Source organism: Bombina bombina, chromosome 1 (assembly GCF_027579735.1).
Source record: "Bombina bombina isolate aBomBom1 chromosome 1, aBomBom1.pri, whole genome shotgun sequence".
Taxonomy (NCBI): Eukaryota; Metazoa; Chordata; class Amphibia; order Anura; family Bombinatoridae; genus Bombina; species Bombina bombina.
In genome coordinates this window covers 358099687-358125766 of record NC_069499.1, presented here as the reverse complement: position 1 = coordinate 358125766, position 26080 = coordinate 358099687, and the positions used below count along the sequence as shown (strand labels likewise).

Here is a 26080-nt window from a genome sequence, read left to right as displayed (position 1 = left end):
TTCCAATTCTTTCTGAATAGTGTCTATTTCGATCCCTACCTCATCTACCAGTTGTTGTCTATGGGAAATGAGCAGGTCAATTAATTTAAAAGAGCAATCATCGAAAATACTATACCACTTGGTAAGCAAATCAGGGTTGTTCTTAAAAGAACAATTCTTAAAAACACGCAAACCCCTAGGGATCTGTTTCTTTTCTTTATATTTCTTTAAACAGTCTAGGTCCCACGAATGCCTGTTTTCATTTTTAAGTAAATCTTCCAACTTAGTAAAAAGACTCTCTATACTTGCATTGGTGGCAGGGTCTACAATAGTTCCTATATTGTTATCATTGTGTGTAGTGCTTTGTCTCCGTAAAGCTCTTTCAGAGGAAGACAACATATTGATAAATATATGGAAATTAGCAGCTCTCCTATCGAACCAAAAAACCAGGTAAAATGTCAAGCAATAAAGAAGTCACCGTGATGAGAACAATCACTAGGCTTCTATAGGAGGCGCTTAACTCTTACATAAATGTATATATGGATAAAAAAATATATATATATACTCATGTAAAGGAGTATCGAATGACAAAGGAACAAGTATCAATATTTAGAACAATATATAACCACACAAAATATATTGGATTCTAAATGTGAAATACTATATGTTAGTTAAAAAAATTGTTAATACAAATCAATAATCTGGGCAAACCAGATCTGGAAAGTCCAGCAGATGTCCTCAAGTTTCCTCCAATACTTGAAAAGGCCGCTCTCTGTCTTCACCCAAAGGGCTGATGCAATTCTGTGATGTCAAAACAAAAACAAGAACAGAGGCGCCACATGTGTGGATCAATAAAACCAAAACATCCAATAAAAGAGCAGAATGAGGGTACTCACAAAGGAGGCGGCACTCTCTCGTGCCAATAGGAGCAGGCTGGTTTTCAACAGCAAACCAGCTGGCTGTGTATGGATCTCCCCCAAATACGCTGGAAATCTCTGTCTTCTGAATCCCAGACCAGTACTCCTAATGATAACGATCTCCAGCCGAAACTGCAGTAGGAATAGGAGGAAGGGCTGTGCTGCCCTTAGGTTACTGATATGAGGATAGTCACACCAACACCAGACTTATGTAAAAGTATAAAATCAGTATTTTATTGTACAAAATAAAAATACCAAAAGGTATAACAAATTACAGCTGGGTGATGATGACCTATCTCCCCACAAGATACCATATAGCAAGATACAATATAGCGGCGCGTTTCTCGGGGAACACCCCGTGTCCTCAGGCTTGTATATTCATTGTATGTATGGGTGCCCTTTATATAGGGCCCAGTAACCTAATGTTCAAATGAACCCTCCCCTTCCTTTACACAGATTATCCTATCACGTCCTTCCTTTCTCCATACTCCCAATTGTTGTGGTGGTGTTATGTCTAATTAATCAAATTTTGTATGTTAAACTTATGTTGTCAAAATAAAAAACATTAATTGCCAGTATGTCTAACAAATATATAATAGTGAATAATTAGATTGAAGATTGCCAGTTTCGATCGTTCCCTGTAAATGTGGATATAGAAGTAAACAAACTAACATATGTGTTCATTCCTAACCAATAGATTAGTACCATGTTGGGGGCCTGTCCTTATGTCTCATTCTCATAGGTTGCGCTCTATGGTGTGTGCCCTAAACTATGAATAGTATTGTCATGGCATAGCGTCATGTGATCGGAGGAACAGCAAATGGCTGTAGCCGTGATTTCGGACGTCAGAAGAGATGACGCATGATCACATGATCGCCTTAGCCCGTCCACAATATGTATCCCTACCCATTGAGGTGACGTGGGGCGAGAAGGTTACGCCCATATGTATCTAGCACCAATAGGAGACTATGGATTGTAGTAAACACCAAATAGTTGGTTGCTAGCATATATATATTAGTGCTTAATATAGTGGGACGTAAAAAATGCAAAAAGGAGTTAAATATCTATATAAATGTGAAATTATACCTCATAAACTCTTGGCGATAAGCTACAAAATCTGCAAGTACAATTCAAAAATAAAATATTTTGTCTTATAATTTTGGCACTCAGATAGATCTCTAAGTTGCTGTGTTAATCGATAAGAACAAGGTAAATAGCTTATAATGAAAGATTACAAAATACACCAGTCAGCTCTAAATAGAATATTTTGACTTGTGATTTTGGCGATCAAATAGATCTCTAAATTGTCATGTTGATCAATGTATACAAGAAGAGTGGCGTAATATGTTTGTTGTAAATAACTAGTGAAGAATAAACAATATAAGACTAACATGTATATATAAGTGAATGAAATATAATATGATATAAATGTGTACTATATTAATGATAATGATTTTTTATCCATAGGGTCTTTAAAAGCACAACTGTCTTCAATTGGTATAGTTGTGCATTTAGCAAGTGAAGAAACAGCCCCCTCCACCTTAGGGACCGTTTGCCACGAGTCCCGCATGGGGTCAGATATGGGGAACATTTTCTTAAAAACAGAAGGGGAAAAAACGGAATACCTGGTCTATCCCACTCCCTAGTAACAATATCCGCAATCCTCTTAGGGACCGGGAACACATCAGTGTAAACAGGAACTTCTAGGCACTTGTCCATTTTACACAATTTTTCTGGAACCACCAAAGGGTCGCAGTCATCCAGAGTAACTAATACCTCCCTGAGCAATAAGCGGAGATGTTCTAGTTTAAATTTAAAAGCCAACGTATCTGAATCTGTCTGAGGAGCAACCTTTCCCGAATCGGAAATTTCTCCCTCAGACAGCCCATCCATCGCCCCTACTTCAGAGCGTTGTGAGTGTATATCGGATACGGCTACTAAAGCGTCAGAATCTGTTCTTAAAACAGAGCTATCACGCTTTGCAGGTAACACGGGCAGTTTAGATAAAAACACTGAGAGGGTATTATTCATAACTGCCGCCAAGTCTTGTAAGGTAAAAGAGTTAGACGAACTAGAGGTGCTAGGCGTCGCTTGAGCGGGCGTAACTGGTTGTGACACTTGGGGAGAGGTTAACGGGCTAACCTAATTACCTTCTGCCTGAGAATCATCTTGGGCCACATTTTCAAGTGCAACAATATGTTCTTTAAAGTGTATAGACATATCAGTACAAGTGGGACACATTCTGAGAGGGGGTTCCACCATGGCTTCTAAACACATTGAACAAGGATTTTCCTTGTTGTCAGACATGTTTAACAGACTAGTAGCAAGACAAACAGGCTTGGAAATCACTTTAATCAAGTATAAACACACTTTGAAAAAAACTTTACTGTACCTTTAAAGGGCCACTGTAAGTAAATATTTTCTATGCCTGTTACTAACTAACTACCCCAAATACGCTTTCTATCAATAGCATTTCATTAACATATCTCTACCGTATATCAGAAATCTTGTCTGCAAATTTAATTGTTTTCCAAACCCACTCCGTGGGTATCCTTTGCTCTGTACCAATCAGTTTACAATGCCTAGGTTTCAAAATGGCGCTTTAAACACAAAGTTATTGGTTTAAGTATTTTGAACATGCAGTGCTGAAAATAGTGGGCAGGATAACGTGACATCATCGGCGAATAAAAGATATAACTTTTAGAACGTTATGAAACTTTGTTTTGGAGAAAATATAGGTCAGTAGGTTTTAATTAATGTTTATTAACTTTAATATGTTTTTACCAAACAGTGAAAAATGCAGCAAACTTTTCAAATTTTTTTACAGTTTGTACCTAAAGCATTAGTAAGATTGCACCACTAGCAATAAAAACGATTAACCCCTTAATGCCCAAACCGGATTGACAGTAAGCCAACAACCGGTTAAAAAAGCTTCAGCACCTTGCCACAGCTCTGCTGTGGCCCTACCTACCCTTTGGAACCAGATTTGTGGGGAAAACGCTTCTTATAGGCCCTCAAACTGCAGCAGGACCCTCCATGTGAAACAGCCTGAACTTCTAGTCAAATAAACTGGGCATCTGAGGCGCGAAATTAGGCCCCTCCCACCTTACTCAGGTGCTGTGAGGCCTAAAGAAACACTCCTAAGTGTTTTAATAATAGCCATGTGGGCAACAACCCCTGAAAGAAACCCAAAGGAGCCTTCAAAGTGTCTCAAAAAATGATATTTTTCAATAAAAACCGTTTGCCATTAAGTAGTGTCAACCAGCATAAACTAGCCCTGTTATGTAAGCTTGCAATTCCATACTTAGTCTCTGAATACAGCTTACCCTTCCCTCATGGGGATATTAATAGTCTAGAAATAAATGACTGAACATACCTCATTGCAGCCTAACCTGCAAACCGTTCCCCCCAACTAAAGTTTTCTTGTACTCCTCAGTCCTTTGTGGGAACTGCAGTGGATTTTAGTTACAACATGCTAAAATTATCTTCCTCCCTGCAGAACTCTTCATCACCTTTCTGCTAGAGAGTAAATAGTACACACCGGTACCATTTAAAATAACAAACTTTTGCTTGTAGAGAATAAAAACTACATTTCTAACACCACATTCACTTTACCCTTCCGATTGCTTAGAGCCGGCAAAGAGAATGACTGGGGGGTGGAGCTAGAGGGGGAGCTATATGGACAGCTCTGCTGTGTGCTCTCTTTGCCACTTCCTGTTGGGAAGGAGAATATTCCACAAGTAAAGGATGAATCCGTGGACTGGATACACCTTACAAGAGAAATATCTTATTTCCTCATATAGCAATTTCAGGAATGGTAAAAAAATGCAAATGATAAAAATAAGCCAAAAGGCAAATAGCATAGCCCCCTGAAAATAAAGGCAAGGAGCCTATAGGAAGTGGGGTAAAGTATGACGCACAAAGCAAAAGGAAGTATAAATAGATTGGAAAAAGTGTGACATGACTACAGGGGTTAGTGTTTCTGTTTTACCCATTGGTGTTTATGTGTGTGTGTATGGTGTGTGTGTATGTATGCATGTATGTGTGTGTGTGTGTATGTTTGTGGAACCAGCAAATTACAGACCTTGTTACTACAGCATTGGTGGGGCAGGGGGTGAACAGTGTCATTATACAGTACCACTATATACAGTATGGGGGGTGGACCATGTCACTGACTACTGTGGTCACTTTATAAAGTACAGGGCGGGTAGGGTCAGGCCAGCCATCTCACCGGCAGATTACAGACTGTCACTAACTTACTATATACAGTTCTGGGGGCTTATTAAATAGTGTCACTATATATATATATATATATATATATATATATATATATATATATATATATATACATACATATACATACAGTAATAGGGGGTCAGACCATCTCACAGACTGTGGGCACAGGGTACCTCCTTTTGCAGACATGTAATATGACTTACATTTTTTTTCTGTGTTAAATGTAAAAAAAAAAAAATATGTATTAAATTCACCTTTTTTTGGAGGGGGGGAGAGGCGGTGGGGGGAGCCCTTCTTAGATTCTTGCACCTGGGCCCTGTGGTTTCTAGTTACGCCTCTGGACCTGACTCATGGCAAATATAAGTAAATACATATATTTAGAACTTTATATAAATACATACAGCGCCAAACCATAGCTGAGAGTGTCTTAAACAATGATACATACTTACCGAAAGACACCCATCCACATATAGCAGATAGTCAAACCAGTACTGAAAACTATCAGCAGAGGTAATGGTATAAGAGTATATAGTCGATCTGAAAAGGGAGGTAGGAGATGAATACCTATAACCCACAACAGAGAACCCTTGAAAAGATTTCCAGCGAGGGAAACCATATATAAAATAGGCGATACTCTTCACATCCCTCTGACAAACACTGTACTCAGAGAGGAATTGGGCTTCAGAATGCTTAGAAGTGCGTATCATAAAAGAAATTATAAACATCAAGCACAAACTTACTTCACCACCTCCATAGGAGGCAAAGTTTGTAAAACTGAATTGTGGGTGTGGCGAGGGGTGTATTTATAGGCATTTTGAGGTTTGGGAAACTTTGCCCCTCCTGGTAGGATTGTATATCTCATACATCACTAGCTCATGGACTCTTGCAAATTACATGAAGGAAAACAGAATTTATGCTTACCTGATAAATTACTTTCTCCAACGGTGTGTCCGGTCCACGGCGTCATCCTTACTTGTGGGATATTCTCTTCCCCAACAGGAAATGGCAAAGAGTCCCAGCAAAGCTGGCCATATAGTCCCTTCTAGGCTCTGCCCACCCCAGTCATTCGACCGACGGACAGGAGGAAATATATATAGGAGAAACCATATGGTACCGTGGTGACTGTAGTTAGAGAAAATAATTCATCAGACCTGATTAAAAAACCAGGGCGGGCCGTGGACCGGACACACCGTTGGAGAAAGTAATTTATCAGGTAAGCATAAATTCTGTTTTCTCCAACATTGGTGTGTCCGGTCCACGGCGTCATCCTTACTTGTGGGAACCAATACCAAAGCTTTAGGACACGGATGAAGGAACGGAGCAAATCAGGTCACCTAAATGGAAGGCACCACGGCTTGCAAAACCTTTCTCCCAAAAATAGCCTCCGAAGAAGCAAAAGTATCAAATTTGTAAAATTTGGCAAAAGTGTGCAGAGAAGACCAAGTCGCTGCCTTACATATCTGGTCAACAGAAGCCTCGTTCTTGAAGGCCCATGTGGAAGCCACAGCCCTAGTGGAGTGAGCTGTGATTCTTTCAGGAGGCTGCCGTCCGGCAGTCTCATAAGCCAATCGGATAATGCTTTTAAGCCAAAAGGAAAGAGAGGTAGAAGTCGCTTTTTGACCTCTCCTTTTACCAGAATAAACAAACAAACAAGGAAGATGTTTGTCTGAAATCTTTTGTAGCCTCTAAATAGAATTTTAGAGCACGGACTACGTCCAAATTGTGTAACAAATGTTCCTTCTTTGAAACTGGATTCGGACACAAAGAAGGTACAACTATCTCCTGGTTAATATTTTAGTTAGAAACAACTTTCGGAAGAAAACCAGGCTTAGTACGCAAAACCACCTTATCTGCATGGAACACCAGATAGGGCGGAGAACACTGCAGAGCAGATAACTCTGAAACTCTTCTAGCAGAAGAAATTGCAACTAAAAACAAAACTTTCCAAGATAGTAACTTAATATCTATGGAATGTAAAGGTTCAAACGGAACCCCTTGAAGAACTGAAAGAACTAGATTTAGACTCCAGGGAGGAGTCAAAGGTCTGTAAACAGGCTTGATCCTAACCAGAGCCTGAACAAATGCTTGAACATCTGGCACGGCTGCCAGTCTTTTGTGAAGTAAAACAGATAAAGCAGAGATCTGTCCCTTTAGAGAACTTGCAGATAATCCTTTCTCCAAACCTTCATGTAGAAAGGATAGAATCTTAGGAATTTTTATCTTGTTCCATGGGAATCCTTTGGATTCACACCAACAGATATATTTTTTCCATATTTTATGGTAAATTTTTCTAGTTACAGGCTTTCTAGCCTGAATCAGAGTATCTATTACAGAATCTGAAAACCCACGCTTTGATAAAATCAAGCGTTCAATCTCCAAGCCGTCAGTTGGAGGGAAACCAGATTCGGATGTTCGAATGGACCCTGAACAAGAAGGTCCTGTCTCAAAGGTAGCTTCCATGGTGGAGCCGATGACATATTCACCAGGTCTGCATACCAAGTCCTGCGTGGCCACGCAGGAGCTATCAAGATCACCGAGGCCCTCTCCTGATTGATCCTGGCTACCAGCCTGGGAATGAGAGGAAACGGTGGGAATACATAAGCTAGGTTGAAGGTCCAAGGTGCTACTAGTGCATCTACTAGAGTTGCCTTGGGATCCCTGGATCTGGACCCGTAGCAAGGAACCTTGAAGTTCTGACGAGATGCCATCAGATCCATGTCTGGAATGCCCCATAATTGAGTTATTTGGGCAAAGATTTCCGGATGGAGTTCCCACTCCCCCGGATGGAATGTCTGACGACTCAGAAAATCCGCTTCCCAATTTTCCACTCCTGGGATGTGGATCGCAGACAAGTGGCAGGAGTGATCCTCCGCCCATTGAATTATCTTGGTCACTTCTTTCATCGCCAGGGAACTCCTTGTTCCCCCCTGATGATTGATATATGCAACGGTCGTCATGTTGTCTGATTGAAACCTTATGAATTTGGCCTTTGCTAGTTGAGGCCAAGCTCTGAGAGCATTGAATATCGCTCTCAGTTCCAGAATGTTTATCGGGAGAAGAGACTCTTCCCGAGACCACAGACCCTGAGCTTTCAGGGATTCCCAGACTGCACCCCAGCCCACTAGACTGGCGTCGGTCGTGACAATGACCCACTCTGGTCTGCGGAAGCTCATTCCCTGTGACAGATTGTCCAGGGTCAGCCACCAACGGAGTGAATCTCTGGTCTTTTGATCTACTTGAATCATCGGAGACAAGTCTGTATAATCCCCATTCCACTGTCTGAGCATGCACAGTTGTAATGGTCTTAGATGAATTCGTGCAAAAGGAACTATGTCCATTGTTGCAACCATCAATCCTATTACTTCCATGCACTGCGCTATGGAAGGACGAGGAACAGAATGAAGTACTTGACAAGAGCTTAGAAGTTTTGATTTTCTGACCTCTGTCAGAAAAATCCTCATTTCTAAGGAATCTATCCAAGTAAGGTACTACTGCAATGCCCCTTGGTCTCAGAACCGCTAGAAGGGACCCTAGTACCTTTGTGAAAATCCTTGGGGCAGTGGCTAATCCGAATGGAAGTGCCACAAACTGGTAATGCTTGTCCAGAAAAGCGAACCTTAGGAACTGATGATGTTCCTTGTGGATAGGAATATGTAGGTACGCATCCTTTAAATCCACGGTAGTCATAAATTGACTTTCCTGGATGGTGGGTAGGATCGTTCGAATAGTTTCCATTTTGAACGATGGTACCCTGAGAAATTTGTTTAGGATCTTCAGATCCAAAATTGGTCTGAATGTTCCCTCTTTTTTGGGAACTACGAACAGATTGGAATAAAATCCCATTCCTTGTTCTCTTATTGGAACTGGATGTATCACTCCCATCTTTAACAGGTCTTCTACACAATGTAAGAATGCCTGTCTCTTTATTTGGTTTGAGGATAAGAGAGACCTGTGGAACCTTCCCCTTGGGGGTAGTTCCTTGAATTCCAGGAGATAACCTTGAGAAACTATTTCTAGCGCCCAAGGATCCTGAACATCTCTTGCCCAAGCCTGAGCAAAGAGAGAGAGTCTGCCCCCCACTAGATCCGGTCCCGGATCGGGGGCTATCCCTTCATGCTGTTTTGGTAGCAGTGGTAGGTTTCTTGGCCTGCTTACCCTTGTTCCAGCCTTGCATTAGTTTCCAGGCTGGTTTGGGTTGTGAAGTATTACCCTCTTGCTTAGAGGATGCAGAATTAGAGGCTGGTCCGTTTCTGCGAAAGGGACGAAAATTAGGCTTATTTTTAGCCTTAAAAGACCTATCCTGTGGGAGGGCGTGGCCCTTTCCCCCAGTGATGTCTGAAATAATCTCTTTCAAATCTGGTCCAAATAATGTTTTACCTTTGAAAGGAATGTTAAGCAATTTTGTCTTGGAAGACACATCCGCTGACCAAGACTTTAGCCAAAGCGCTCTGCGCGCCACGATAGCAAACCCTGAATTTTTCGCCGCTAATCTAGCTAATTGCAAAGCGGCATCTAAAACAAAAGAGTTAGCCAATTTAAGTGCGTGAACTCCGTCCATAACCTCCTCATATGAAGATTCTCTACTGAGCGACTTTTCTAGTTCCTCGAACCAGAAACACGCTGCCGTAGTGACAGGAACAATGCATGAAATTGGTTGTAGAAGGTAACCTTGCTGTACAAAAATCTTTTTAAGCAAACCCTCTAATTTTTTATCCATAGGATCTTTGAAAGCACAACTATCTTCGATAGGAATAGTAGTGCGTTTGTTTAGAGTAGAAACCGCCCCCTCGACCTTGGGGACTGTCTGCCATAAGTCCTTTCTGGGGTCGACTATAGGAAATAATTTCTTAAATATAGGGGGGGGGGGGAACAAAAGGTATGCCGGGCTTTTCCCACTCTTTATTTACTATGTCCGCCACCCGCTTGGGTATAGGAAAAGCGTCGGGGGGCACCGGAACCTCTAGGAACTTGTCCATCTTGCATAGTTTCTCTGGAATGACCAAATTGTCACAATCATCCAGAGTAGATAACACCTCCTTAAGCAGTGCGCGGAGATGTTCTAATTTAAATTTAAATGTCACAACATCAGGTTCAGCTTGATGAGAAATTTTTCCTGAATCTGAGATTTCTCCATCAGACAAAACCTTCCTCATGGCCCCTTGAGATTAGTGTGAGGGTATGTCAGAACAATTATCATCAGCGCCCTCTTGCTCTTCAGTGTTTAAAACAGAGCAATCGCGCTTTCTCTGATAAGTAGGCATTTTGGATAAAAGATTTGCTATGGAGTTATCCATTACAGCCGTTAATTGTTGCATGGTAATAAGTATAGGCGCACTAGATGTACTAGGGGCCTCCTGTATGGGCAAAACTGGTGTAGACACAGTAGGGGATGATGTAGTATCATGTTTACTCCCCTCATTTGAGGAATCATCATGGGCAATAACATTATCTGTGGCATTACTGTCCTTACTTTGTTTGGACACTATGGCACAATTATCACATAAATTTAAATGGGGAGACACATTGGCTTTCATACATATGGAACATAGCTTATCTGAAGGTACAGACATGTTAAACAGGCTTAAACTTGTCAACAAAGCACAAAAAACGTTTTAAAATAAAACCGTTACTGTCTCTTTAAATTTCAAACAGAAAACACTTTATTACTGAATATGTGAAAAAGTATGAAGGAATTGTTCAAAAATTACCAAAATTTCACCACAGTGTCTTAAAGCATTAAAAGTATAGCACACCAAATTTCAGAGCTTTAACCCTTAAAATAACGGAACCGGAGCAGTTTTTAAATTTGACCCCTATACAGTCCCAACTATATGCTTTGCTGAGACCCAACCAAGCCCAGAGGGGAATACGATACCAAATGACGCCTTCTAGAAGCTTTTTTAGTGATTCTTAGATCCTCACACATGCATCTGCATGCCTTGCTCTCCAAAAACAACTGCGCAGTAATGGCGCGAAAATGAGGCTCAGTCTATAACTAGAAAGGCCCCCAGACTAAAAAAGGTGTCCAACACAGTGCCTGCCGTTTTTTAAACGTTCCCCAAGATTATAAATGCAGATTGTTAGCTAGAATCTGCATAATATGCCCCAATAAAGCAATCGTTTTAGCCCATAAAAATGTATACCAGTTTTTTAGCCCTTTTTTAAGCCCTTTATTCTTTTATGTTTGACTAAGAAAATGGCTTACCGGTCCCCATGAGGGGAAATGACAGCCTTCCAGCATTACATGGTCTTGTTAGAAATATGGCTAGTCATACCTTAAGCAGAAAAAGTCTGCTAACTGTTTCCCCCAACTGAAGTTACTTCATCTCAACAGTCCTGTGTGGAAACAGCAATCGATTTTAGTTACTGTCTGCTAAAATCATCTTCCTCTTACAAACAGAAATCTTCATCCTTTTCTGTTTCAGAGTAAATAGTACATACCAGCACTATTTTAAAATAACAAACACTTGATAGAAGAATAAAAACTACATTTAAACACCAAAAAACTCTTAACCATCTCCGTGGAGATGTTGCCTGTGCAACGGCAAAGAGAATGACTGGGGTGGGCGGAGCCTAGGAGGGACTATATGGCCAGCTTTGCTGGGACTCTTTGCCATTTCCTGTTGGGGAAGAGAATATCCCACAAGTAAGGATGACGCCGTGGACCGGACACACCAATGTTGGAGAAATGAGGTTTAATTGATAAAGCTGAAAGCTAAAAATTATAATTATAATTGGGCTACAAAAAATTCCTGGCTTATTTATTTTTGTCAACAAGGGCATTTGTAATAATAACAATAATAATAATTACTTACTGGTAATGAACCCAAGATGGGCCAAGAGTTTTCTTAAACTGTGAAAGACCCACAATATCAATGTAGATAAGTTCCACCACTTTATCCCCTTGTGAAGGACAGCCAGAGCGGTTTCCTACAACCTTTTTCATTATCCTGCCAAACAATAAAACAAAATGTTACTGAAAGGTTATGTAAAGTGATACAATAGGTTAAATCAATAGTACTATCAATTATTGCAGATTTTTTTTTTTTTTTTTTTTTTTTTTTTTAAGAGGAAAGCATTGTGTAATCTGCATTTCTGCTTCAAAAACATAATTTATGTAAGAACTTACCTGATAAATTCATATCTTTCATAGTGGAAAGAGTCCATAAGCTAGTGACGTATGGGATATACATCCCTACCAGGAGGGGGCAAAGTTTCCCAAACCTCAAAATGCCTATAAATAAACCTCCCATCACACACATACTTCAGTTTTAACGTATAGCCAAGTAGTAAGGTGTAAACATGAGTAAAAAAGCATTCAAAAAAGGAACAGGAAAAAAAATAACCATCAAAAAAGGGTGGGTCTCATGGACTATTGCCACTATGAAAGAAATTAATTTATCAGGTAAGTTCTTACATAAATTAGGTTTTCTTTCATGTAAGTGACAAGAGTCCATGAGCTAATGACGTATGGGATATAATACCCAAGATGTGTAAATCCACGGAGTCACTAGAGGGTTTTCTTAAAATTTAAAAAAAAACTGAAATCATAGGAAAAAAGAATCAATCTGAGACAGCTGCCTGAAGAACTTTTCTACCAAAGACTGCTTCTGAAGAAGGAAATACATAAAAATGGTAAAATTTAGTAAATGTATGCAAAGAAGACCAAGTTGCTGCTTTGCAAATCTGATCAACTGAAGCTCCATTCTTGAAAGCCCAAGAAGTGGCAACTGATCTGATAGAATGAGCTGTGATTCTCTGAGACGGCGACTGCCCCGCCTCCATATAAGCCTTGTGAATTAAAAGTTTCAACCAAGATGGCAAAGAAATGGCAGAGGCTTTCTGACCTTTCCTGGAACCAGTGAAAATAACAAATAGACAAGAAGACTTTCTGAAACCCTTAGTAGCTTCAACATAGTATTTTAAAGCTCTTACCACATCCAAAGGATGTAGAGATCTCAAGATAATTCTTAGGATTAGGACACAAGGAAGGAACAGCAATTTCTCTACTAATGTTTTTAGAATTTACAACTTTAGGAAAAAATGTAAAATGAAGTCCGTAAAACCACTATCTTGATGAAATATCAGATAAGGAGACTCACAAGAGCCGACAACTCAAACTCTTCTAGCAGAAGAGATAGCCAAAAGAAATAACACTTTCCAAGAAAGTAGTTTAATATCCAGAGAGTGCATAGGCTCAAAAGGAGGAGCCTGCAAAATCCTTAAACCAAAATAAGACTCCAAGGAGGAGAAATAATCTAAAACACAAGGAGTGTCAGTGACTACTGGGAGTCATTAAGCTCCTATAGGAGGCGCTATATATATATATATATATATATATATATATATATATATATACACACCCTAGTGACGTAAAAGGAATAAACATATAAAAAAAAATACTAAAATATGTATATATGTATATATATATATATATATATATATATATATATATATATATATATATATATATATATATATATATATATATATATATAAAATATAGAGAAAATAACTCATTGTGTAAACCATTTACAAATCTAAACAAGTCAGAAGACTTGCTTTAAAACCAGAAACTCTCTGACAACACTGTTTCCAATGCAGCAAAGGAATCTGGGTAAGATATGCAAATGAGGCTCACAATGACTCACCTTTTTACTTTTAGCCTGCTTTTTAAAGACAGACTTCCCTTTATGCCATAGCACTGCTGCATTACACAGCTTTGATGCTTAGCTAGGGTTAGTACAGTGATTTAGACCAATCCCAGGACAGCTGTTCCGTGGTTATTGCCACTCATCAGCTGGGAGTAGGTTAAATCACTGCTTGGTAAAGTTCATTTCTGGGGGAAATTCAACAACAATTAAAATTATGGGGAGGCGAAAAGTGAGTTTAAAATCCTCCACTAAATACAAAATATAGAGAAAATAACTCATTGTGTAAACCATTTACAAATCTAAAAAAGTCAGAAGACTTGCTTTAAAACCAGAAACTCTCTGACAACACTGTTTCCAATGCAGCAAAGGAATCTGGGTAAGATATGCAAATGAGGCTCACAATGACTCACCTTTTTACTTTTAGCCTGCTTTTTAAAGACAGACTTCCCTTTATGCCATAGCACTGCTGCATTACACAGCTTTGATGCTTAGCTAGGGTTAGTACAGTGATTTAGACCAATCCCAGGACAGCTGTTCCATGGTTATTGCCACTCATCAGCTGGGAGTAGGTTAAATCACTGCTTGGTAAAGTTCATTTCTGGGGGAAATTCAACAACAATTAAAATTATGGGGAGGCGAAAAGTGAGTTTAAAATCCTCCACTAAATACAAAATATAGAGAAAATAACTCATTGTGTAAACCATTTACAAATCTAAAAAAGTCAGAAGACTTGCTTTAAAACCAGAAACTCTCTGACAACACTGTTTCCAATGCAGCAAAGGAATCTGGGTAAGATATGCAAATGAGGCTCACAATGACTCACCTTTTTACTTTTAGCCTGCTTTTTAAAGACAGACTTCCCTTTATGCCATAGCACTGCTGCATTACACAGCTTTGATGCTTAGCTAGGGTTAGTACAGTGATTTAGACCGATCCCAGGACAGCTGTTCCGTGGTTATTGCCACTCATCAGCTGGGAGTAGGTTAAATCACTGCTTGGTAAAGTTCATTTCTGGGGGAAATTCAACAATTAAAAGTATGGGGAGGCGAAAAGTGAGTTTAAAATCCTCCACTAAATACAAAATATAGAGAAAATAACTCATTGTGTAAACCATTTACAAATCTAAAAAAGTCAGAAGACTTGCTTTAAAACCAGAAACTCTCTGACAACACTGTTTCCAATGCAGCAAAGGAATCTGGGTAAGATATGCAAATGAGGCTCACAATGACTCACCTTTTTACTTTTAGCCTGCTTTTTAAAGACAGACTTCCCTTTATGCCATAGCACTGCTGCATTACACAGCTTTGATGCTTAGCTAGGGTTAGTACAGTGATTTAGACCAATCCCAGGACAGCTGTTTCGTGGTTATTGCCACTCATCAGCTGGGAGTAGGTTAAATCACTGCTTGGTAAAGTTCATTTCTGGGGGAAATTCAACAACAATTAAAATTATGGGGAGGCGAAAAGTGAGTTTAAAATCCTCCATTAAATACAAAATATAGAGAAAATAACTCATTGTGTAAACCATTTACAAATCAAAACAAGTCAGAAGACTTGCTTTAAAACCAGAAACTCTCTGACAACACTGTTTCCAATGCAGCAAAGGAATCTGGGTAAGATATGCAAATGAGGCTCACAATGACTCACCTTTTTACTTTTAGCCTGCTTTTTAAAGACAGACTTCCCTTTATGCCATAGCACTGCTGCATTACACAGCTTTGATGCTTAGCTAGGGTTAGTACAGTGATTTAGACCAATCCCAGGACAGCTGTTTCATGGTTATTGCCACTCATCAGCTGGGAGTAGGTTAAATCACTGCTTGGTAAAGTTCATTTCTGGGGGAAGTTCAACAACAATTAAAATTATGGGGAGGCGAAAAGTGAGTTTAAAATCCTCCACTAAATACAAAATATAGAGAAAATAACTCATTGTGTAAACCATTTACAAATCTAAACAAGTCAGAAGACTTGCTTTAAAACCAGAAACTCTCTGACAACACTGTTTCCAATGCAGCAAAGGAATCTGGGTAAGATATGCAAATGAGGCTCACAATGACTCACCTTTTTACTTTTAGCCTGCTTTTTAAAGACAGACTTCCCTTTATGCCATAGCACTGCTGCATTACACAGCTTTGATGCTTAGCTAGGGTTAGTACAGTGATTTAGACCAATCCCAGGACAGCTGTTTCGTGGTTATTGCCACTCATCAGCTGGGAGTAGGTTAAATCACTGCTTGGTAAAGTTCATTTCTGGGGGAAATTCAACAACAATTAAAATTATGGGGAGGCGAAAAGTGAGTTTAAAATCCTCCACTAAATACAAAATATAGAGAAAATAACTCAGTGGGTAAACCATTGTCTTTAAAAAGCAGGCTAAAAGTAAAAAGGTGAGTCATTGTGAGCCTCATTTGCATATCTTACCCAGATTCCTTTGCTGCATTGGAAACAGTGTTGTCAAGAGAGTTTCTGGTTTTAAAGCAAGTCTGACTTGTTTAGATTTGTAAATGGTTTACACAATGAGTTATTTTCTCTATATTTTGTATTTAGTGGAGGATTTTAAACTCACTTTTCGCCTCCCCATAATTTTAATTGTTGTTGAATTTCCCCCAGAAATGAACTTTACCAAGCAGTAATTTAACCTACTCCCAGCTGATGAGTGGCAATAACCACAAAACAGCTGTCCTGGGATTGGTCTAAATCACTGTACTAACCCTAGCTAAGCATCAAAGCTGTGTAATGCAGCAGTGCTATGGCATAAAGGGAAGTCTGTCTTTAAAAAGCAGGCTAAAAGTAAAAAGGCGAGTCATTGTGAGCCTCATTTGCATATCTTACCCAGATTCCTTTGCTGCATTGGAAACAGTGTTGTCAGAGAGTTTCTGGTTTTAAAGCAAGTCTTCTGACTTGTTTAGATTTGTAAATGGTTTACACAATGAGTTATTTTCTCTATATTTTGTATTTAGTGGAGGATTTTAAACTCACTTTTCGCCTCCCCATAATTTTAATTGTTGTTATATATATATATACATACACACATATACACACACACACACACACAATATTTATAAAAAAACTATTGTATAATATATAAAAATACACTGATATAATAACCAGCCAAAGGAAAAGTAGAAAAAGTCCAACAGGTCTCCTCAAATGTCCAAAAACTTTGTCGTCAGCTCTTTGTCTTCACCCGAATGGATGATAAACTTCTGTGATAAAAAGACAAAAACAAGGACAAAGGCGCCACATGTGTAGATCAATAAGAACCCATATAATCCAAGTATGCACAAACACAGGGTACTCACAAAAGCGATGGCACTCTGTTGTGCCAGTAGTGGTGGGCTGGTATTCTGCAGCAAACCAGCTGGCTGATGCAAAGATCTCCACCAGATACAGACAGCACTGAAGTCCAATGGTGTCGAATCATTAAAGGGCCACTAAACCCAAAATCTTTCTTTCATGATTCAGATAGAGAATAGAAATTTAAACAACATTATAATTTACTTCCATAATTTATTTTGCTTCATTTTTTAAATATCCTTATTTGAAGAAAAAGCAATGCACATGGTGAGCCAATCACATGATGCTTCTATGTGCAGCAACCAATCAGCAGCTAGTGAGCATATCTAGATATGCTTTTCATCAAAGAATATCAAGAGAATAAAACAAATTAGATAATATAAGTAAATTAGAAAGATGTTTAAAATTGCATTCTCTTTCGAAATCATAAAAGAAAAAATGTGGCTGGAATGTCCCTTTAATCCCAATGGCGATGGCTCACAGAGGCTTTGTGCATACTTGGATTATATGGGTTCTTATTGATCTACACATGTGGCGCCTTTGTCCTTGTTTTTGTCTTTTTATCAAAGGAGGAGAAATAGACTTAACAGGTTTGATACGAACCAAAGCCTGAACAAAACAGTTAATATCAGGAACCTTCGCAATCTTTCTATGAAACAAGACAGAAAGAGCAGAGATGTGTCCCTTCAAAGTATTTGCAGACAAACCTTCATCCAAACCATCCTGAAGAAACTGTAAAATCAGAGGAATTCTAAAAGAATGCCAAGAAAAATTGAGGAGCACCATGAAATATAGGTTTTCCAAACCAGGTAAATCTTCCTCGAAACAGACTAACGAGCCTGCAACATAGTGTCAATTACTGAGTCAGAGAAACCTCTATGACTAAGTGTTCAATTTCCATACCTTCAAATTTAGAGATTTGAGATCCTGATGGAAAAACGGCCCTTGAGACAGAAGGACTAGCCTTAAAGGAAGTGGCCAAGGCTGGCAACTGGACAAGATTTGCATACCAGAAAATGTGAGGCCACGCAGGTGCTATCAGAAACATATGAGATTGTTCCATTATGATCTTGGAAATCACCCTTGGGAGAATAACTAGAGGTGGAAAAATGTAAGCAGGTTGGTAAAACCAAGGAACTGCTAAAGCATCAACCATCTCTGCCTGAGGATCCTTGGATCTGGAAAGATATCTGGGATGTTTCTTGTTCAAAGAAGCCGCCATCAGATCTATTTCTGGAAGAACCAACATCTGTACAATCTGATAAAACATCTGGATGGAGAGACCACTCCCCTGGATGCATAGTCTGATGACTGAGATAATCCGCTTCCCAATTGTCTACACCCTAGAATATGAATCACCGAAATTAGACAAGAGTTGGATTCCGCCCAAGAAAGAATCCGAGATATTTCCTTCATTGCTAAGGAACTGTGAGTCCCTCCCTGATGATTGACATATGCCACTGTTATGATATTGTCTGTTTGAAAAACGAATGAAAAGTTATCTTCTTAATAGAGGCCAAGCCTGAAGAGCTCTGAAGATAGCACGGAGTTCTAAAATATTTATTGGTAACCTCACCTCTTGAGGTTCCAAACCCTTTGTGCTGTCAGAGACCCCCAGAAAGCTCCCCAACCGGTAAGACTTGCATCTGTTGGGATCACAGTCCAGGAAGGACGAACAAAAGAGGCCCCTTGAATAATCAGATGATCCAAGACAGTGAGAGTTGAATGTTGGAATTTAAGTATATCAAGTGTGATATCCGAGTATAATCCCTGCACCATTGATTCAGCATGCAAAACTGCAGAGGTCTCATATGAAAATGAGCAAAGGGGATTGCGTCCAATGCTGCAGTTATAAGACCTAAAACTTCCATGCACATAGCTACTGAAGGGAATGATCGAGACTGAAGGTCATGGACACTGAATCTATCTGGAAACCTAAAAAGGTGACCTTTGTCTGAGGAATCCAGAAACTCTTTTGTAAATTGATCCTCCAACCATGTCTTTGAAGAAACCACACAAGTTGTTTTGTGTGAGATTCTTATAAATGAAAAGACTGAGCTAGTACCAAGATATCGTCCAAAAAAGGAAACACGGCAATACCCTGCTCTCTGATTACAGATAGAAGGGCACCGAGAACCTTCAAAAAGATTCTTCGAGCTGTCGCTAGGCCAAATGGAAGAGCGACAAACTGGTAATGCTTGTCTAGAAAAGAGAATTTTAGAAACCAATAGTGAAAAGAAATCCAAAGAGAGTAGCAGCAAAAGTTAGTGTTTATTAGGCACAACACTGTCAGCAACGTTTCGGTATTGCTACCTTATTCATGCTAAACATCATACTCAAATGATTCTATATATACCTCATCACCACTAGGTGGCACTGCAGATGCAGCTTCCTATTAACCCTTTATGTACATAATTTATTATACTTATGCAAACAATTTAAAACCAATAATACAATGTATTCATAGAATCTTATCACAATCTCAATTACAGACTTATATATAGATAACCACTTATAGAAATACAGACATATCTAGATCTTTATTTAACCCATTCGGTTCCATAGTGCCTAGTTTCCAAATCTAAAAGCACTCTCTCTGTTTAAGGAGGAGTTCTCTATTCCCTAACCTTCGTGGCATAACTATTTTCTCAATAATTTGAAAACGTAGTTGCCCAATTGAATGGCCCTTTTCAACAAAATGCTGTGCTACCGGGGCTTTTAAGTTCTTAGTTCTAATAGAGCTTTTATGTTCAATTATCCTATCCTTAATAGTTCTAGTCGTCTCACCGACGTAGCCCCGCCCACAAGGCCATTTAATTAAGTAAACTACATAGGTAATTAAGCAAGTATGAAACCCATTAATTTTAAACTTTTTTCCAGTGGTAGGATGAAAGAAATATGGGCCCTTTGGTCATGTTATTGCAGCATGAGCATCCCAGACAGAGATAACAACCCTCATTTTTACCTTTAATGTATTTTTGTTTTAATTTGATGTTTGTCCCTACATCAGCTCTAACTAGTTGTTGTTTAAAATTAAAGCTTTGTTTATAAGCTGGCATAGAAACCAATAGTGGTCTGGATGAATTGGAACACGAAGATAAGCATCCTGTAAGTCTATTGTGGACATAAAATGCCCTTGCTGAAAAAAAGGCAGAGTAGTCATTATAGTCACCATCTTGAAAGTTGGGACTCTTACAAAACGATTTAAAAGTTTCAGATACAGAACTGGTCTGAAAGAATTCACTTTCTTTGGGACAATGAATAGATTTGAATAAAGCTAGGTAATGGGTTGTGTTCAGAGCGCCTCAATTAGGGCCAGGTGGCTGAGGATCTTACTGTGGGTGAATCTTAAGTGGTGATTTGGAAATTGGCGAATTGTGTGTTATATTTTAACACATGGTATAGATGGGTGTAGGTATAAAATTACATACAATTATATAGTTATACAGTTTAATTACAAAGGATTAATACAGATTATTACTAAAAATTGTGGATCCACAATATACAGTTAAGTGATTCATAAAAACAAAACAATGTAGTTTTAAGCTGATAATAGAGGTTACCATACAACAGATTAATCAGCAATTTTAAATGCCCCGCTGTTATGGGTACTGATTTAATATTCTCTGATGTTGTGAATTAGGGTCGTGTACAATTGGGTGGAATGTGCGACCGTAGGATTGTAATAGATCTTATTAAAAATGGGTCAGAGTGTATGATCAGTGTAATGTATCAGTGCAAAAATCAATGTTCAAATTCAGCCGCAGTGTTGAAATGTTCAATGTTGTGCCAAACTCATTGACCATGTGAAATCTCAAAAATAGCAAAAATTTAACAAAAATTGAATATATATATATATATATATATTTATATATTTATATATATATATATATTAAAAAATATACAGTCAATTGTAATTATCCAGTGTCGAAGTGGAAATAATAAACTTGTTTCTTGGTGGTGAGAATCCTTTCTATTTCCTGGTGGCGAGAACCCTCGCGGTGGATCCTGGTGGTCTCTCAGTGAGTCTCCTCAGTGTCCTGTGAAAATTAATAATAATAATAGTGTAGATTGTACAAACACTTGTATAGGGTTGAAAATATGCTTACCAGCTGATGGTCAACACGTTTTGGCCTCCTCTAGGCCTTTATCAAGACTAATAGCTTTCTGTGGCTGGTGGCAATATATACTGGTCTCTTACACGGTAATTAACCACGCCCTTAACCATACAAAGTGGTGTAAGAGACCAGTATATATTGCCACCATCCACAGAACAGGAACACAGCCCTTCAAGTGTGACAGATGGTAGCATCGCTTCTGCCATGGACTTGAGAAAAAAGCAGGCAGCAAAACTCGTCAACGCTGATAGCTTGTGGAGCTGTTAATGAGTCAGGATGGATTCGCAGAAAGACTCTCCCTGTATCTCCGGACTTTAACTTTTACCCATGCTCTCACTGAGAGGCTGACAGGACTACTTAAAACTCCAGTCCCATGCCGAAGAGTACTACCCTCCATAAGAGATGATCGAATCTATGCCGTGGAACAGTAACACAGCCCTTCAATGTGACAGATAGTAGCGTCGCTTCTGACATGGACTTGAGAGAGAAAAAGCAGGCAGTAGAGCTGCAACAACTAATCGATAGTAATCGATTATGAAAATAGTTGTCAACAAATCTCAATCAATTAGTTGGTCTGTGCACAGGACCAACTGCTTTGCCCCAATGAGTTCCTGCACATTGTCTACAGAAATTTACTTTTCACTGTTTTTCAGAACAGTATAAGTTTACAATTACTCCTGGCTTATGAGCAACCCAGAAATAAAGTCATCATTTGAATTTTTTATATCAAATCAGGTGATTGGGACTATGCTTTGCATGATATAGTGCCAAGCTTGTTATTTACACCTAGCCCTAGACTGATGGGAGTTATTTAAATTGATGTGCACTGTCTGTTTGCACAATTATTAGCAGATTGCTTGCTATTGCTGATTATATGTACTGCATAGATACATGGCTTTGTCCCAATATTGATATATATTCATTAGCTATTGACTTTTTTTAAAATATTTTTTAATTGTAATATGTACCAAATTCAACGTCTTAGTATATTTCTGTTATTTTAAGAGAGGACTAGATATTTTTTCCCTAACCTTTATAGCTGGTTATTTACCATTGCATATTGATATTTTTATGTTATACTAAAGTCCAGGATTACTTTAAGAAGCCCATGCATTGGTGGAGCCAACAAAGATAAATATCCCACCTTGGTGATATTGGCAAAACCCTACTTATGCATCTCTGAGCGCCCCTTTTTTGCTGCAGGAAAAATAGCTGCAAAAAGAGAGCCAGCCTCAGCAAGGAGCATGTGGTCAAGTTGTCATTTTTGCTTCTGAATGCAAAGTTTCTGAGAAAGTAAATAACAGAATGTTATTAACAGTGAGAGTCTACCTCTTTTGAAACAGTGTTTTGTGTTGTTGCTTGATTATAAAAATGTGTTCTGCTACCGGTTAAGAAATTGTACAAACAGTTGGTGTTAATGTAAAGTTTTAGTCTGAAGTTTATATTTATGACATTCAGTATGTGGATTTTATTTTAAATCTAGGATTTTTTTTTTAATCCTATTAGTCGATTAATCGAAAATATAATCGCCCAATTAATAGATTATCAAAATAATCGTTAGTTGCAGCCCTAGCAGGCAGCAAAACTTGTCAACGCTGATTGCTTATGGAGCTGTTAATATGAGTCGGGATGGTTTCGCAGAAAGACTCTCCCTGCATCTCCAGACCCTACCTTTCATCCATGCTCTCACTGAGAGGCTGACAGGACTACTTAGAGTACTACCCTCCATAAGAGACTACGCCGAAATCTTCTGACACTTCTCTGCCAACCTCCTGTAACGAAAGGCAAAGAATGACTGGGGTTTTGAGGAAGTGTGGGAGGTATTTAAGCCTTTGGCTGGGGTGTCTGTCTCCTCCTGGTGGCCAGGTTTAGTATTTCCCACAAGTAAGGAAGGCAGCTGTGAACTCTTCCCATACTAAGAAGGAAAACACTTAAAGTACCCCAAATACCTCTAACTATAAAAGGGTTAATTTGGACGAGAATGAAAACTTTAATAAATTCTATACAAAGTATCTGAAAAAACATTAGCAGCAACAAAGACTAAAACCAGAAACATTGTTCCGATAATTGCCACAGTGTCATTGATCTCCAATTAAAGCAAGAGACTTAAAGCAAGACCGCCGTTCCGTTCTCAGTCTAAGGAGCCTAGGTCACATGAGCGGTACAGGAGCAATCAATGGCGCTGCTCTCAACAAGCCAAAAATTGAGCAAACAGAAACAAAACGTGTAGCAAACCCAGAAGATAAACATCTGAGTCCAGTAACACGCTGCCCTCCGTAGGAAGATGCAGAAGAAAATACTATCCGTAAGGAAAAAGCAGTCAAACAAAATATCAGATTGCCAAAGCTCCAAGACAGAGGGCACACTCCAGGCAATCCAAGCCTCCCGACATACTCACAGATCTCAAAATGGGGAGAAGCACAGAACCTCAACAAAAAGGCCCACTGGCATCCCCAAGACCTTAGGATGAGCAACAGATCTCAGATCCTTACCTAGCCGGACCAGCCCAAGCGACGGCAGATCTGAAAGCAGGGGAACAAGAGAGACTCCAAGACCAGCCCCCAATAGGGCGGAAGAATGGACACAGCCATTCCCACAGAGCTCGGGTGCCAACCCAAAAACTCCTCCTTAGAGACAATCAAACAGGTTGTAGACCCAATGAGATCTAGCAAAACACAGTCTCAACGCATAGCCAGAAGCTCTCCAGATGGAAAGGAACAACTCAAGGAGCAGAATGTTCCCCGAACCAGATAAAACATCGGTTCCAACCTCCTGTACACGGGAGAGGCCCCTAAAATAGAAACCATACCTCCTAAAGGAGGACAACTAACGCCCTGAAAAGAGAGCATCGATAAGCACCTGCACATAAGACAGGAAGCCGGAGGCCGAACCAAGGGAACTCAAGGCCACGTCACTGACAAACACAGAAAGAACCCTTTAAAAAAACAACTTGTGAACACACATGCAAGGCACAATAGCTACAGCTAAACAACTGCAAACCGTCCGCTTGCTAGGCAGCAAAGACCACCATCAGGTTACATCAGTTGGCTGTTCACGGGAACCGTATCGACCAGCACAAGACGAGCCCCAAAAAGCCTCAGCTGGCCAAGTTGTAAAACAGAACAGCCAGAACAAAGGCTAAGCCCAAGTACTCTGGAAACTGGAGCACCCCGAACCAGCCCTAGGATTATAAAGGTCCGGTAACAACCCATAGCGGGAGCCACACGTAAAAGCGCCGAGTGAAACACTAGACAACCGGAAAAACCAGGACAGAAGGCCCGAGCTCCACAAATGTTTATAATGAACAACATTCCAGGAACTTAAATACCCCGTCTGATATAGAAAAACAGACCCACAGGGGAAAATCCAGATTATCCTGGGTAACCAAAGCAAGATTCCTTGCAAGTCCCGACCAGAAGGGAAGCGACCACTTCAAGAGCTAAAGCCTCACAAGGCCCTATAAAGACTCTAGAGTCTAACAGGCGTTCAAACAACACTACAAACTCCAAGAACAAGGGGAACAGGGAGGACAAATCACCCGAACAGAGTACAGCAAGTCTCCACATTACCTCAAATACGAAATCAGAGGACAGAAAAACATGGGTAGAGATGCCACCATAGATGGCAATACCTGAACCATATGAGTGGAAAAACCACTAGGACCCTCTTCTACCCAAGGAGGATATGCCAAGCATTCCCGACTCTGTGAAGGGACCACTAAATGGAGCCCAGAGGCACCACACTGTCTAATGTCCCTAAAAAGGGAACAACCAACTACCGAAGGGAAATCCAGGTCCCCCAGAAGGTGACCCGATCCACAAGGAGAAACGGACATAGTCCAAAAAGGTCTCAATGAGAAGAGAACCACTAAAGGAACAGGTCCCAAGAAGGACAATTCACATAGCCTCCGAAAGGCAAAACCGTCAAGGCCAGCAGAAAAAAGGGCGCTAAACCCTCCACCTTCCAACCATGTGGGAAGGAAAACTCTAGGTCCAGAGGATATCGGAAGCAACAGAGAGTGACGCAGCGAAAATTTACTGAACCAATCACCAGATAGACGGCTATTAAGGACTGAAACAATCACAGGAGCCGCACGGACCCACAAGTCCGCTCAAGAAAGCATAGCTGAAACTTGTAAAATAAAATAAACAGGAAACACAAATAATGTGAGCACTTGGCACCACAACCTGACCAGCCAGGAAGAACAGGTGCGTCTGAGTACGCCGCAATCAGCCTAATGGAAACTCTGTCCCCTAACAACTCAAAAACGTGTCTGAGTAGAACACGAAGGCGAGCCAGCCTGTAACGAAAGGCATAACACTCAGGAAGTTACACCCGCAGGGAACTGCACATGCCCTCCCATGGCCGGGAGACCCGGGACAATAGGGCGCAAGCACAATCGCAAATAAAGATCTGGACTTTGTAGATGAGCAATCGTCAAAAGTATGTGAAAGTGAAAACGTTCTACAACCTCCGGGGGTAACAATCCACCCTCCGATGAGAGATAAACATAACCTGGGTTACCTGCATGTGTAGTAGTATGGAGCAGTAGGGAACTCGCCTCTCGGAGCACAGGGCCCCCCGAGGCGAATGGCTCAGCAGTCCCTTGAATCTCCGAGGAACAAGGCACTCTAGTACAGCCTACAGAACATAACTGAGTGACCTGAGTCAACAGGGCCAATTTGTATTCTTCACAGGACGAAGAATCTGAATCAGAAAGGCGAACAATCTCAACATCAGAATCCTCCATAAATGGATAAAGGATATCAAAAGATGGACTATATAAAAAACAATTTAAACGGCACCCTATACCCACAATGGCTTGGACACTCACCACCTCCTATGAACCAGACACCAGCAGACTAGATTTCTCCGTTGCCAC

At 39.9% G+C, this 26080-nt stretch overlaps 1 protein-coding gene across 1 annotated transcript in view; it reads right to left on the bottom strand.

The window, feature by feature from the left end:
- The window catches only part of MGAT5 (alpha-1,6-mannosylglycoprotein 6-beta-N-acetylglucosaminyltransferase), a 653341-nt gene that overhangs the window by 358406 nt on the left and 268855 nt on the right, over nucleotides 1-26080 (bottom strand). The window contains exon 10 of the mRNA XM_053712510.1: nucleotides 11948-12082. Coding sequence (XP_053568485.1) covers nucleotides 11948-12082 — 135 coding nt within the window. The remainder of the gene's footprint in view (nucleotides 1-11947; nucleotides 12083-26080) is intronic.